General features: G+C 36.1%; 2 protein-coding genes across 2 annotated transcripts; one reads left to right on the top strand and one right to left on the bottom strand.

The window, feature by feature from the left end:
- Nucleotides 1–790: 790 nt before the first annotated feature.
- LOC123773349 (protein FMC1 homolog) lies at nt 791–4,164 on the bottom strand. The gene is made up of 3 exons (XM_045767012.2): nt 4,019–4,164; nt 2,839–3,061; nt 791–1,619 (listed from the first exon to the last, which is right to left on the bottom strand). Exons 2-3 carry the CDS (start codon nt 3,057–3,059, stop codon nt 1,511–1,513), a joined length of 330 nt encoding a protein of 109 aa, XP_045622968.1. The 5' UTR covers nt 3,060–3,061; nt 4,019–4,164; the 3' UTR covers nt 791–1,510.
- A 1,030-nt stretch (nt 4,165–5,194) lies between these two features.
- On the top strand, nt 5,195–13,191 carry LOC123773350 (ELL-associated factor 1). Its single transcript, XM_045767014.2, has 5 exons — nt 5,195–5,617; nt 6,886–7,117; nt 7,290–7,554; nt 10,204–10,321; nt 10,802–13,191. Exons 1-5 carry the CDS (start codon nt 5,518–5,520, stop codon nt 10,873–10,875), a joined length of 789 nt encoding a protein of 262 aa, XP_045622970.1. The 5' UTR covers nt 5,195–5,517; the 3' UTR covers nt 10,876–13,191.
- The last annotated feature ends 2,572 nt before the right edge of the window (nt 13,192–15,763 follow it).

Genomic DNA, 15,763 nt, shown 5'->3' with positions numbered 1-15,763 from the left:
TTTATGTGTGATGGTATCCATACAAAGGAGATTCAAAACCCTTTACTCTGTGCAGCAATTAGGTCATTTATAATTGGTAGCATGAGGTTCTTGCTGTCGATCTTCCAGATGTTTTCGATTGATGAAACCTGCGGAAATTCTCAGGTTAGACGAGTCAGGGTTAAAAACCCCATCAGAACCATTGTGTTATACCTTATGGCACCCACCATGTGTGCTAAGCGGCGAGACACGCTGAAGGCCTCAAAACAAGGTGCCCACAGCACTGCTCAGTGCTGTGGGCAATTGTGAATAAAAATTAGAGTGTATGCAATAGTAGAAAGTTGGAGATTAATGTAAGAAAAATTAAGATGGTATTTGAGATAAGAAAATGAGGTTTTGCAGTTTGTAGAGACTTACTGAGTTGTAAGAGTGATTTGAAATGTAAGATAAAAATGGTGAAGAGTTATTGGATTAATAAGTTTTAAATACTAGGGCAAGTGTTAGAAACAAATATGAGAATAGTAAGTGAAATCCCGGTGGGCAAAGCATGTTCGAGTAATGTTTGTTGTACATTATATCAACATTTTAAACATTGAATTATTATTACATCAACATCACTTATGAAGATTTGCGGGTGGGGGAGGGAGGGGGGAGGAGGATTCTTCAATTTCAGTATCATAAACGGTTTTCTCTCTGTACCGATACATAATACATTCATTGCACATTGAACTCCCCCAAATAAATAAATCACATAAAAAGTATTATGATGATCATCAGAATATGAAATAGGAGTAGCAAATACACAAATGAATTACTGTACTGCAATTTTATTACAGTACAACTAAATTCTTAACATTTATTTATATCAAGAAACTGCTCCTTCTGAATTAATTACATAAAAGGATGACTTGTCATAATCATGATTTAGGTCTTCATTGAGACAAATTTTTAATGGTGGATTAAATTGTAATCCATAATATAAAATATGGATGCAACCCATCACCAAATCTCATTAATATATACAAATAATTTACAGTACAGTACAGTAAAGTACTGATGAATGCATCTTGGTTACACACTATTAAATTGCAAAAATACAGTACAGTACTTACGTAACCATTGCAGGTAATGAGATTTGGGGATATCTAAACAGTATTTATATATTATAGGCATAAAATACATTACTGTATTGTATAATTAATACAGTACTGATTTTCACTCCACTTAGTTTTAAACATTATATGCGCCATCGAGTAGAACAGTATTGAAATAAAAATATTTAAGCAAATGGTTTTTATAAACAGTATTTTTTGTTTTAATGAATGTCATTGCAAATCAATTTTATATCTATATTGTATAAATTACAAATGAGAATTTTTGTGGCTATCATCTTGTTACTGTAATATATTTACTGTGAAATCCACATAATGTGCAATTTAATTTAGCAAAATTCATAAACAGTTTCTGTAACAACTTGCATATATTTACATGCATAAAATTCTTGTTCTATTTTGAAATAATGCCACATAATTCATACGTCTTTATATGGGTCATTGGGAAGTTTAAAGCCAACCATATCAGCAGTTTCCTTCACTGTTTTTTCACCATGACTGTAATATTCACTGTACAGTTCCATATATCTGTAAGGAAGATATTTTCCATTATTGCAGACATAAACTATGGTATATCATTTCCCATTTTTGGGGACAGGAAGCCTGTTAGGTTTATTGAAGCCCCCCCCAGGTAGATAGGCCCCCCCAACTAGGCCAACTATTGTATTGATCTCTCCCAGGATGCAATTCCCCATAACAGTTGTCTAGCTACAGTACTAGGTACTGTACTTCTTATCTGCTAGGTGAACATGAAATGTGCCCAAAATCTGTCCAACTGTGGGAATCAAACCCACAACTTCTTAGCTGTTAAAAACAGCACTGACCTCTGCATCAGGCAAAAATTATTAGGTGATTATCAGGAGAAAGTTGGTGTGCTATACAGCATTTGGAAGGTATGTGAGGTTAAAGAGATGGAATATGAGGACAAAGTAAAATAATGATGCCCAACTATTTGGACCATCAGGAACTGACCTGCAAAAATAAAAACTGTTGCAGTACCAATCAATCCCAGTGGATGGAAGAGGTACAGAAGACTGTGGACAAAGAAGGGATGAAAAAGAGGCGATAGTTGAGCATGTAAAGAGTTGGGAATATGTTGTTAAATACTGTACAGTAAATGGAAACGTTTTTATGAAGAATGTCGGTTACGTGTGTGTAGGGCTCATCAGAAAAATGAAATATAGTTGGATTCAGATGATGTCTCAAGGTTTATAAGATTCTGAATACATTTTCAAGTGGGCACGCTATAGGATGACCACCACAGCTATTGTTCATCAGGTGGTTTTCAAATCACTCTTGGCTCATATTTCTGGACCTCCATGATGCCTACTGGCATGTTCTATCCATTCCTGGTTCAGGTACTGGCTGGTGTTTCAGGTCTGTCACACCACTTACCACTTTTGGATCCTCAAGAGACACTGTACAGAGTTCTGCAGTCATAAAAAGCTATCATCATTGAATAGAATCAAGGTAAACTAAACATTGCTACTCCTCTTGCTAAATTATAAGTTTATAAATATGAATTTTTAACAATCACTTATGTCTCTCAAATTTCATTTTCTAGCACCTAAATCATTTTTATCCCTTATAAGCTCTAGTTTTGTGTGTCGGATACGTTTGATAAAGCCCTACAGACAAAACATCATCTACAAATACTATATAGCCTTTACTCCTTTTGGTACGTCTCTACATTATAAACATATCAAATTCTACATATTATACAAAGTAATTACAATACTGTACTTACTTTCTGCTGGATTCCAAGTATGTAGCATAAGTCTGTGCAAGATGGGCCATCTCTTCCTGCTCACGGCAGTACTGCTGATCAGTGAGAGCATTACGACGATACTGGTCAATTATATAGGAAAAGGCTGGGGAGTGTTTCAACGTCTCATGTTCTGGAAGAGACCTACGCAGCTCTCGGATAAGACTTCTCAGGGTTTGAATCTTTAAGGCAGATGATGTCATTTCTGAAATTAAAAACCCTCACATTATGATGCTGTATTCATGTGTGAAATTATGTGACAGGATACAGAGCTGTAGGTCCAAGAAACTGTGTGAGCTAAGAAGAGATAGAGGAAGCTGTAGAATTTGCTAATAACAGGCAACTCTTATTTGTACCCAAAAACTCATATGTGCAGAACATCAAACCTACAGTTGAAATAATCCAAAAATCTCTCCTTGATTAAGTTACCCAGCAATTTATTCCACAAATCTAAAACTCTAATTCCAAACAAGCCTTTACCCATGTCCAACTTTGGACATGGGTTGGAATCATGTTCTGATTCCAACTTTATTAAATCTGTATCCATTATTTTATGTTTTATTTTGTATTGATATACTTAGAACCCTGTAAATATCCCCTCTTGTTATATCCTTTCATCCACTGTATATTTCACTCAAGTTTCCTCATACTCTATGCATTTGTAGAGAAAGATATCTTAATCTTTCTTCCTGCCCGAAACACTGTGCGTATTAGTGGCTTTGGGCATAGTATACTGTACTAGCTGTATCTAGTATGATCGATCATGTCTTCTTCTGGTGTTAGCTAAATATCCCCAGTTTGCTAACTGTGGGTAGTAACTAAGTGATTGTAACCTATCCAGTGGGCAGCGGTGGATAGGTTACAATCACTTAAGTTACTACCTACAGTTACAACATTCTGTTTGTAACTCAATTTGTATGTATGTACTTTTACCTGAATAAACACTATTATTATTAATCTTAGTCGACAAGTTTGGGAATCTAACCTCTAATGCCTGCTTGTAATTTTGTCCAAAACTACAGTTAACCTGCCAACAGTCCAGATACAAGCTTTCTTGAATTACAATCTTTGTGCTCATTATGATACCATTGTTTTACCAACAACGGGATATATATAATAAATGAACTAAGCAGAAAAACTAAATAAAAAAAGGGTTACATACTAGAGTAATAGCAAGTTCTCCCGGGAAAAGTTTGTGTATACTGGTCAGCTGGGAGGCCATACAGGACCAGTTGTGGAGCACCATAACACCAACCATACAGGAACAAACACGGAGAAACCAAATTGTGGGGTTTGAAATTGAAATTGAAATAAGTTTATTGAGGTAAAATACACACAAAGGGATGAGGTAGCTCAAGCTATTCTCACCCCGTTCAGTACAACGTGTTCATACATATATTGACACACATCACAAACAATAAACATATTGCCGAACGTTCTGAGAAATAAACATATACATTTCCTAGTTGTGGGGTTGAGGTATTGGGGGTGGGTGTTATTGCATAGCCTATTGCTATAGTTATATAAACCTAACTATATAGGATATACAGCTATAGGGTAGTCCAAACTATGGTTATTTTTCCTTGAAGAAGCACTCAAATCTGCTTTACTGAGTACTTTATGAATAAAGTTTATGAATTTATTTATTATTATGTTTTGTTGTAACAGAACCCATGGGCACCAAACTAGAAACAAATTTCTATTTGATATTTCAAGAGTGCGACTTATCCAAACTAGAAATGCTCTGGTAATTAATGGACCCAGAATGTGGAATGACCTTCCCAATCATGTTAAAGACTGTACCTCTCTCAACCAGTTTAAGAGAAAAACTCCATGTAACCTACCTTACTCCCCTAAATGTCAACCTATATCTTGCTAGTTTCAATCAATATTGATTATTGACCAACTTGATGTTAATCTTAGTATATTACATATTTTAGAATATATATATTAAATATTTTATAATATATAATAACATATTTAATAATTTCATACTTTATTGAGTCCTCAGTCATAATATATTATCAATTCAATTCAATATATGTTATGGGTTTCATTTTGATCTGTATTATATGATTATTATAAAGAATATAATGAATTATTTTATAGACAGAGTTAATTCAAATTAATTAAGGAAAACTTTTACATATTTTAATTTCCCCGCCAGTTTACTATCGCGTTCACAACTAATTTTTATAATTATATCACAAAATATATCAAATTGAGAAGAGATTGAGTAAATAGTAAAATGAGGACATGCAGTGTTAAACCTGAGGGTTGTTATAGAAGTTTGAGAGGAATATTAGGATGTAAATATAGTGAGAGAGGGGGGGGGGGAGGCCTGTGACTGGCCGTGTGTGTGTATGTGTGTACATGTGTGTATGTGTGTGAAAGTGTAAGAGTTGACCGGGTCACCATTGATACACCAGGTTCCCCCATGGGTTAGAAGCGGGACCGGTGTGTGAGTGTGGTCTATGTGAGGAGGGTCCCCATGGGGTGTGGCGTACATAAGGGGCAGTACTCGGCCAACATCTGCTTCCTCCTCCTCCCCTCGTCTCCTGCGACCCGGGGCACCTCCACCACCAGTCTCGCCATAGATATAGTGGGTTTCTCCTTCGGTTTTGCCTTGGTTTACCCCCTGTGGTAGTGTGCTTGACCATTATGGCGGATAAGCTGGGGTTGGATGGTCAAGAGAAGGACCTGAAGCTGGGAGAGACGTTCAACAAGAACTATAAGGATGGTGCCTATCATACCATACGGTGTAAGTGTACTCTATCTCTCTCTCTCTTCTCTAAGTAATTCATTATTTTCACAGGTCTACTTGCATGTTTTATATGGTGTTTATACAGTGCTACTCCAGTACATTGTCACTGGAGTGCCAGCAATTTGGTGTGGATACAGTCCATCACATAGTGTTACACCATGATGTATGGTCAAGTGGGAAATGATAATGATATTGAAGCCTTGCAGAGAGATCTACATGAATGCCACAAATGGTTCGAAGACTGGCAAATGCGTTTTAATATCGACAAATGCTAGACCCTTCATGTGGGGCATAACGGTCCACGCCACGACTACCAAATTAATAACATTACAGTACAGCAGGTTGATGAAGAAAAGGACCTGGGAGTCCAAATCCAATACTCGATGAACGTTAAACAGCAGGCAGGAGCAGCAGTCATAAAAGCTAACCAAACACTTTGAATAATCAAGTGTACCTTTGATTTTAAGGAAAAGACGATAGTGATTCAAGTGTGTAAATCTCTGGTGTGCCCCATTTGGATTACTGTATCCAAGCATGGAGACTTCATCTTAAGGAGGACATAGCTGCTCTGGAGAAAGTTCAACACCATGCAACAAAAATTATTCCAGAGCTAAGTGAACTAAGTATCAGGAACGGTTGAGGGGACCACATGGCTAACAACGCTGCAAACTAAGCATAACAGGGCGGATCTTACTGAAATGTTTAAAATACTGAACAATTTGGAGGATGTTGATCTGGACAATTTCTTCAAAAGGTCAAATGTAACACAAACAAGGAACAACAGTGTCAAGCTCAACAAGCCACAATGTAGGACTGAGAACAGTAGATGCTTTTTCACCCACAGGGTTGGCACATAGCTAACCATAGCTAACCTACCAGACCCATGGAACCGCCTGCCTGCCTAAGCCGTAAATTCCAAAACTTCTGTTAAATTTTAAATTCTAGAAAATGGGAGGGTGGACCTTCAACCCTCCCATTTGCTTTGGTGTGTGACTGCATATTGTGATGGGGCCAAGTTTCTGTATCCTTGGTGTTTATAAGCATAGTCTAAATGGAAGCAAATAAACAACTTGCAGCAGAGAATTAACACTGATTAGTGCCATTTCTCACTTCTTCAGTGATAACAGCATTGTGCTGCTTTATTAAAAATGTTTTTATTTTGCTTTCAGATTTAAGTGTGGCCTAATGTCCTATATTAATATAAATTTATTTATATAACTATAGATATATAGAAACTATACAACTATTAAATTTCTCATTTTCAGATGACTTTAAACCAGCGAGTGTCGATAAGCAAAAAATGGGAACAGTGGAGGTGGAAGGGAATCATCAGGTGTCGGTCACTGTCCCCCATGTTGAGGGTTCTGGCACGTCCCAAACTGTATTTAAGGGAAACCATAAGCCTGTTGCCAAAGAGTGCATCCTCATCATTGACCACGTCACTGGAGAGATTGTGCTAGAACGTATATCACAAACTATTAGTGTTAAGACCACGAGGTGATGTGTTCTTAGTTAAATGTTCTAATTTTACTATCCATTAGTGTGTGTGTGTGTGTATAGGTTTTATTGATTGATACAGTACTGAAGAAAATATTTGTAATAAATTATTCTGAATTTGTTCTGATAAAAATATTTTGTATATTTTTTTCATACATTTTTTCTCCTCTAGACCTGATGGCAGCAGTCGAATTCCTACGCAGCGGCCCACAACTCCATTAGAATCATCTTCACGTAGAAATTCTCCTCCGCAGAAGTCTTCTCCTTCCCATCCCGTTTCACGTGGCTCGACCAACACACTCTCGAGACCTTCTCCTTCCCATCTTGCATCTCCGCATGCCAGATCTCCTCTTCCAAACAAAAGTCCCAACAATAATCACTGCACAGCTCCAGGATCAATGCCAATGTTGGGGCTTGAGGAATCTGATCCTGTCAAGGTAAGACTCTTGCCAATTACTATAATTAAAATAGGTTTGAGATAATATTGAGGCTGTATGAAGGGATTGAACCCCACATCCCTGGACTCCCCAGGCAATATTTTCTCGGTTACATCACATACTTGTGATTTTAACGTGCAGTACATATATCTAGGGGGATATTTATGGAGTCTTAATGTTTTGTTTCCAGTTTCTGTGCCATATCTCGGTAAGTTTTTTCATATATTTTCATAATTTAAGTTGAAAGGTTCTATTAAAAGTTGGTTATATAGCTGCCTGGTAGACATCAACATAAGTTTCAAACATAAAGAAGGTTTTGCTAGAGCCAATATTCTGTAAATATTTTGATAATGATAATGTTTATTTAGGAAAAAGTACATATGTACACACCTGATTTTCCGGCTCCTATGGACATTTTGGCCGGATGTTGAGAACTTTATCCGGTCACGATTTTGGCCACATAAGGGCGTTTTCCGGATATTCAAATCCCGGATAATCGAGTGGTTGCAGTACATACAAAATGAGTTACAAGTGAAATGTTTGATTTCTCAATAGAGCAAGTGCAGTATATACTATGCCTAAAGCCACTAATATGCACGGCATTTCAGGTATTTTAATTATCATCTAGTGCATAAGTACTTCTTTGTAGCCCAAATGGTTACAGGTTATTTTGTAAATTAGTGAATTTTAGTGGTGTTTGATTTTGGTAAATTTTTCCGACTTGGTCTTTCAGTGTAATGGTTAAATAGGTTACTTTTACAGGTTGTATACTGTATTACATATGGTTTATTAACATATTTTTGTAAGTGTACCTGTACTTAATTTAAGGCCAAACGTGCAGATGACTAAATTCATTTGCAGTAACATAGGTTTTGATTTTCAAGTCTCTTATGACTATAGAAAGGTTAACAATTGCACTTTTCATATGTGTAATATAGTGTGACAAATGCTTTTCGGGTATTTCATGGGAAGAGTAAATAGGAGTCATGTTTGGCAAAAACAATCCATCCTCCAAAAATAATAGTACTTATCACAACTCTTGGTGGAATGTACAAAAATGTACTTGTATTTTTACATTTTTTTGTATTGTTGGCCCCCCCCCCCCCCCCCCCCCCAAAGGCACACCAAAAACTGGAACAATAACTATTCAAACCTAACCCAACCTGTCCTAGTCTTAAATAAGCAATTTTAGGTCTAATATATGCCATCGTAAGCCTAATTTATTACATATTTACTATAGTAGGTCTAGGAGAGTTAAGGTATAGTTGTTGCCTTCTTCCTTTTGCCTACAAAATTAACACAATTTTTTTTTGTGTAATGGTTCATTTTTGTATGTTTGCCCCATAGATATTACAAGTACAGTACTAACATTTTTGGATGACAGGTTAGCTAAAAACGAACAATGCATACTTGCTGTGATTCAAAGTAAGGATGTACCTGACACCATCCTAAAGCACTTCTCTAGTGTTTAGTATCTTTGGCTGGTGCTAAAACAGCTTGGTAGATAGGACAGCATCGTATATTTTGCCATATTACTGTCCACGATGGCGAATCATTCCATTTTGTTATTTAATTTCACAGCCACTTCACTGACCTGAGAAAATATCTACAATATATATATCCAACAGTGACAGGGCTTTCATTCTTGTTGAATAATGCATTAAAAAATTATTGGGATATATATAACTTTTCCTAACCCTTAAGCTGCTAAGGGGTCCTGAGGACTTTTACACCCCTGTGTGCAAAAAAAAAAAAAAAAAAAAAAAATTGTCTTTTAAAAATGTTCATTTGTTTCCTGAGCACGGGGGAAAAAAATAGTAGGTGACATATTTTGGCCACAATAGGTTGAGGAAGTCTGACAAAATGTAGGCATTGACAGAGGGTAGATAAAGACACTTTTTAACACAAGGGGCACATGCACTAGGGGACACAGGTGGAAATTGAGTGCCTAAATGAGCCATAAAGACGTTAGAAAGAATTTTTTCAGTGTCAGAGTAGTAGACAAATGGAATGCATTAGGAAGTGATATGGTGGAGGCTGACTCCATACACAGATAGATTGACAGTTGAGACGCAGGGCCAAAGGGCCAGAGCTCAACCCCCGCAAGCACAATAAGGAAAGTACAATTAGGTAAGTACAAGGTGTGCAACTGCAAGTTTTGGTTCATCCTGGACCCTTATGAAGCAGTGATACTGTACATAAAAAAACAAACATAACAGAGATGTAAATATAGGCAATATTATGGATGGAGCATCCACATTGCTTGGATAATGTAGCATCCATATCACTATCATAATGATGTGGTTGGTGCATTTGTATCACTTGGATAGCCTTTGTTTTTCATTGTCATATCCCTAGGCCAACTACTGACCCTCCCTAGGATGCAACCCACAACAGTTGTCTAACACCCAGGCAGGCTGGGTGTTAACACCCAGGTTTAACAGCCAGCTGAGCAGAAGTATATTGTGAAAGGAAATGTGCCCGACTATTTCTGTCCTGCCCGGGAATTGAACCCGGGCCCTTCAGTTGTGAGCCAAGGACATAGACCACTGTGCTTTAAGGACCTTGAAATACTGTTTCTCCTGTAATATAAATTGTAAGTTATTTATTTGCACACAACAGTTTATTTTTAAATATTTTAATTGACAGGAAATGAGCGAGTCTTCAAGTGATTCAGACAGCAATAGCAGTTCCTCTTCCTGTAGTGATTCAGATTCTGATTCTGAACCAGAACAAGATACAATGGCTAAAAAGACAAATGGACACGGTAAGTGCTGTCATCGTGCTTGGAAGTACTTTTCGGCAATTCAGGGTCTTCTAAGTCTTAAAGCATTTGTTCAGGATTAGCTACATTGTCTTTTTGAATTTGAGCCTTCTTTTATTAATAATTATTACTCATTCCGGATTGAATAACATTAGCAGTGTGTGTTACTGTATATATGTTTTACTATCATCATTGGTGTTCTAGTTTAAATCACCCGAGTCTGAAGTTGTCGAATGTTTAGTCAGTAGGTGATACTGACAGAAGTGGTAGGTTAGGAAGTGTTTTACAAAAAGTATATAAATACTGTATATATGTAGCATAAATTTGTTAAGATTAGATTTTTCAGGAAGAGAATACTGTGTATTCATTCCAGAAAATGAGGTACCTGTATTGTAGGCTACTAACCCAGATGGGCTGTCTTTATGTAAATATTTCTTCATGTATTGTACAGTATGTGTGTCTAAAAGATTTCTTTGTTTCCAGGTGCCACAGCAAATGGAACGAATGACTTAATTGACGACCTTGAGTTGTCATCAGTTTCTGAAGATAGCGATTAATCTACTAGCAAGAATTTCATCCTGTCTATAGTTATAGGGGTAGTGAAGCAAATTTATATGTATAGATCATAAACATTTGCCTTTATATTTTTAATAACTAAAAGGCAAACCATAATTTTCTTATACTTTTCTAAATGTGTGTGACCCAATGTTCATAGATACTGTAGGGGGTTTGGATGGCATCGTCATAACATCAGTGAATCTTTGTCTCTGGCATCTTCAAAAACAGGTGTGTGTGTGTGTGTGTTTTGTATAGTATGCTTGTGGCATGGTGCATAAGATAGAACTATCTTGCACCTTGTTTGGTAATGATTTTTGCATTTGTAAGCAATGTTAATTTGTTAAATATTATACTGTTGTGTTATTATTAAATCAAAACTCCTAGTTATTTGAAACTTAATTTTGAGATGAGCTTTGCCCACCATTAATTTTATCATTCCTCTTCATGTGATAAACTCCCATGGTTGGAAAAATATAAGCTATGCTGATTAATATAGTTTCACTAATAATTGAACTCACATGAAAGTGAGGAAGTTTCAGTCCACCCTGGACCTAAGGGGCCCAGGACTGACCTAAACATCGTGACTCATTTCATAAGTGTGGGTTGTGTATTGTTTGTCTCAGCCCCGTTATTGTGGCACTTATTATCTGTATAGCCTTACTCTTAACTGTGCCATTATGGATGGTTAATCAATAAAATATTGGCTGTTATGCAGTGATAAAGGCGAAATGATCACTTCTAAAGTTCCTTTTGGTTGGTAGAGGGACGCCCTCACTTTATGCTGGGGCGATGCTCAATCCCCGATGCTCCAAGTGGTTGAGCACCATTCCTTTACTCCTTTCTCGTGTCCCAGTTTGTTGTTATGATTTCCCTTTCAGGTGCTGTGTAATCATTCTAGCTTAGCACCTGATAAATTCTTTTCTTTATTATTAGTAAATCTAATATAAATGTAAGATGCAAAAAATGACCAGTTGCATATACAATTTGTAGACTTTAAAATACTTATAATATGCTTTGTTCATTAATATAATACATTTTTGGGGTATATTCTGTAGTTCAGTGCTACCAATTCATGGTCTGTTTCTTTTTCTTAAAATATGGAATTCAGTTATCTAAAGTATTGAATGATAGACAAACAAGCACACAACAATCACCTTGCTTGCTGGCGCGCTCTCGCTTTCTCGTCACAACATTGCCCTTAAAGTCCTATTGAGGAATTTAATCCTGGTCCATCTTAATTATTGCCAAAACATTTAAATATCTATTTTTTTATTTACATTACTGTATATTAAACCTGAATGCTGTAAGTTCAGTTTCTTTAAATAAAATATTTTAAATAAAACAAGCTTAAATTACAAGTGACATTCATGAAATAACTTTTTCATATTGACAAAATTTTTTGGGGGGATTTTTGAGAACACTTAACCAATTCTTATTAGGTCCTAAATTCCTTAAGTTGATACAATCGATCCAAAATTGTATTTGTAGATTTAAAATTGAACTGTAAAGTATTAGAAAAGGCCAATCATATTTTCCCAATTTTTGTATTGTGTATTTTTATTGTGTACGGGAGTCAGTTTTGGTTGATGAAATTGCCAGAAATGTTATTTTGAAAGTGTTTGGGGATTGTATCTTCTTAATTATATATTGAAACAGGTTACCAAGATATACTGTACTTCATATGTGAACTTGATCATAAAAATAGAAGTTTGGCGTGGGAAAACGTTGATGGGGCCTAGTTTGAAAAAGATCACATGGCTAGTTTTTATTTTAGAAGTGGTGAACTTTGATACATTTGGTCTGCCTCTAAATTACCTTGTGGCCTCTTATGACTGCCAGGAAAGGTCATTGAGAAGTTGGAACCATATGGGTAACATTGGTGTTCAAACATTGACACTAAATGTAAATAGTTACATGATTATTTTCTTGCACTAGATGATCAACACATTTCATTGCACTAGATGATCAACACATTGCACTAGATGATCAACACATTTCATTGCACTAGATGATCAACATATTTCATTTTCATTAGACGAGTGCAATTATGATACATACTTGCGTTGGTACATAAGAAAACATCATATTTTCTAATTATGTATACTATATAATAATCGATGAGAAAATGGAGATTGATAATGAACAGAAATTAAATCTTCTGTATACAGTATTACAACTGAAATACAGTATACATAAAATTTCTTGGCAAGTGCACTTATGCATTGTGCATTATGCAAAATAGGAATACAGGTACTGTAATTATGTCATAGTATTGAGTTACATGCACTCATGCACAACTCGATATACTGTAGTAATATCATATATATATATACAGTATAAAATATATAAATATACGTAAATACATGCACACACGCACTAAAGAAATTGTTCATGACTTTTGTTAGACCAAAGCTGGAATATGCAGCAGTTGTATTGTGCCCATATCCTAAGAAGCACATCAACAAACTGGAAAAGGTGCAAAGACATGCAACTAAATGGCTCCCAGAACTGAAGGACAAGAGCTACAAGGAGAGGTTAGGGCATTAAATATGCTAAAACTAGAAGATAGGAAAAAAAAAAAATTGATAAAATTGATAGGGAAGAATTTCTGAGACCTGGAACTTCCAGAACAAGATGATGACAGATTTAAACTAACTAAACAAAGCTGCCGAAGAATCATAAGAAAATTCACTTTCGCAAACAGAGTGGTAAACGGTTGGAACAAGTTAGGTAATGTGGTGGTGGAGGCCAAAACATGGAAACATTTGAGATGGGTGTGTGTATGTATTGATGTAAGTATGTAAATACATAATAGGATGGAGATTGGGAGGGCTCATCTAAATAATAGATGAGAATTTGTAATTATGTGGTGAGACTGGAAAAGACTATCAGGCCTGCATGGATAAACCATCTGGAGAGTTGCTAAGTTTCCATTACATAATAACTGACTTGTTACACGATTGCTGGACGTGTAGATTAAATATTTCTTGCCTTGAAAAAAAAATTACTACTTTGTACGTTAGAATAAGTCTCTTAACTCCCATTACCTATTTACTGCTAGGTGACAGAGGCATCGGGTGTAAAGCAACCTCTGCAACTGGTTTTTAATAGTCGATATTGAAGGGACCGTGTAGTGATTGTTACGAGCAATGTCACATGGTGTAAATATTAAATGGCTATGTGTGCAATGCTAGTGAGCCTCTATATATAATAACAAAAACTGTTATTATACAAATGTGCAGCATAACTCTGACAGTTGATTTATGAAAAGATTCAATTTCCAAAAGCTTGCTACATAAAATAATATGGTTGGAAAGAGTTGATAGTATACTTCTTACTATGTTCCTCTCCAAAGAGAATGAGAGGACGTACGTTCAAGATCAAGAAACACTGATGTTGAAAGACTATCAAAATATATTACTGAAGTACTGTAATAGTAATATTTATTACTATTATTTTATCTCTATCAGGAGTTGGTAAATGGAACAATCTCCTGGAGAGAGGTGTTGCAAAATTGCTGTTAGCATTAAGACAGACAGCTGTACTTGACAAATCAGAATTATTTAAACTAAAGACCTCTAAATATGCAATTTAGAGGGTTAGGATATATTTGATACCTAATTCACAAATAAAGTAAAAAAATGTCAAGAGATAAGTGGAATGCAAAAGTCAATATATTAAAAAAATTCAGGAGATTCCAAGTGAGTTTTGGCCAGTTTAAAGGAAAAAGATGGTAAATATTATTTGCATACGATATATATAACAATTCGTGAGAAACACTACACGTGGTCTGCAGCAGTGGATGCTTCTCAGGATGACTGCTGGTGTGTGCTAGTGCTGTGTACCTGATGCTATACAGGCAGTTCCCAGTTACAAACGAGTCACATTCCGAGACTGTGTTTGTAAGACATTTGTTCGGAGTGAAGATCGAGATTTTCCACAGGCGCACTGCTATAAGTAGGAGATGTGTTCCCAGGCTATTAAAGATACACGCAAAACCCTACCCCCCCCCCCCCCCCCCCCAACCTACCCATATAATACTGTACTCCATGGCTGCCACACGGACGTTCGTGCTGTCGCAAAATTCAAAGGGACGCTCCAGCGAGTTAATACAATGATTTTATGCGTGAAGGGGGTACATGGGGACCTGGGAAAATGTTCATATGGATGAATGTTTGTAAAGTGGGAACCCTCTGTATATTTTATTGTGATTATAATGTATAGATGAGTGATATTGTTAGTTTTATTTTGTAATGTATAAAACCTTTTAATATATAATTTAGTTTTTTCTCCGGGTTGATGCTTCTCTGCTCCATGACATCTGAAAAAATGGGTAATGCTTATGAATGTTTTACACTGTTATTTCTAATAACACTTCTTATTTGATAATATATACTGCATAGTATAGTACTAAATTTGCTTATGTAATATTAAAACAAATTCATCTTGGAATGTATCCTATTTACAGTACCTCATGAGGTTCTTTAAAGCCTATGTGGTTCAGTCCTATTGAAGAGGTCCAGGTATGCAACCCTTCCCCCTGTATAATCGAGAGTTGACTGCATGTAATGATTTTATATATACCATAATATTCCTCTGTATATCATATATGCATACAATGAAACACACTTCTATGCATTCAACAGAACACATGTAAAATATATACAGTACAGTACAGTACAGTACAGTATATGCAAAATTACAGTATGTGGTGGAAATGCAGCATGCATTTCCAAGAATTCAACAAGAATTCAAGAAGTACAAGAATTCAACCAACTATGAACCACGTATTTTGATGAAAGGGAGCAGTAGAACAACAGAAGTACACTTACATAGCATCAGGCTTGGATACCCATGTGCATGGGCTTACAGGTTCTGGAAGATGAG

This window comes from Procambarus clarkii, chromosome 89, assembly GCF_040958095.1.
Source record: "Procambarus clarkii isolate CNS0578487 chromosome 89, FALCON_Pclarkii_2.0, whole genome shotgun sequence".
Taxonomy (NCBI): domain Eukaryota; kingdom Metazoa; phylum Arthropoda; class Malacostraca; order Decapoda; family Cambaridae; genus Procambarus; species Procambarus clarkii.
This window is presented reverse-complemented; position numbering and strand designations above follow the sequence as displayed.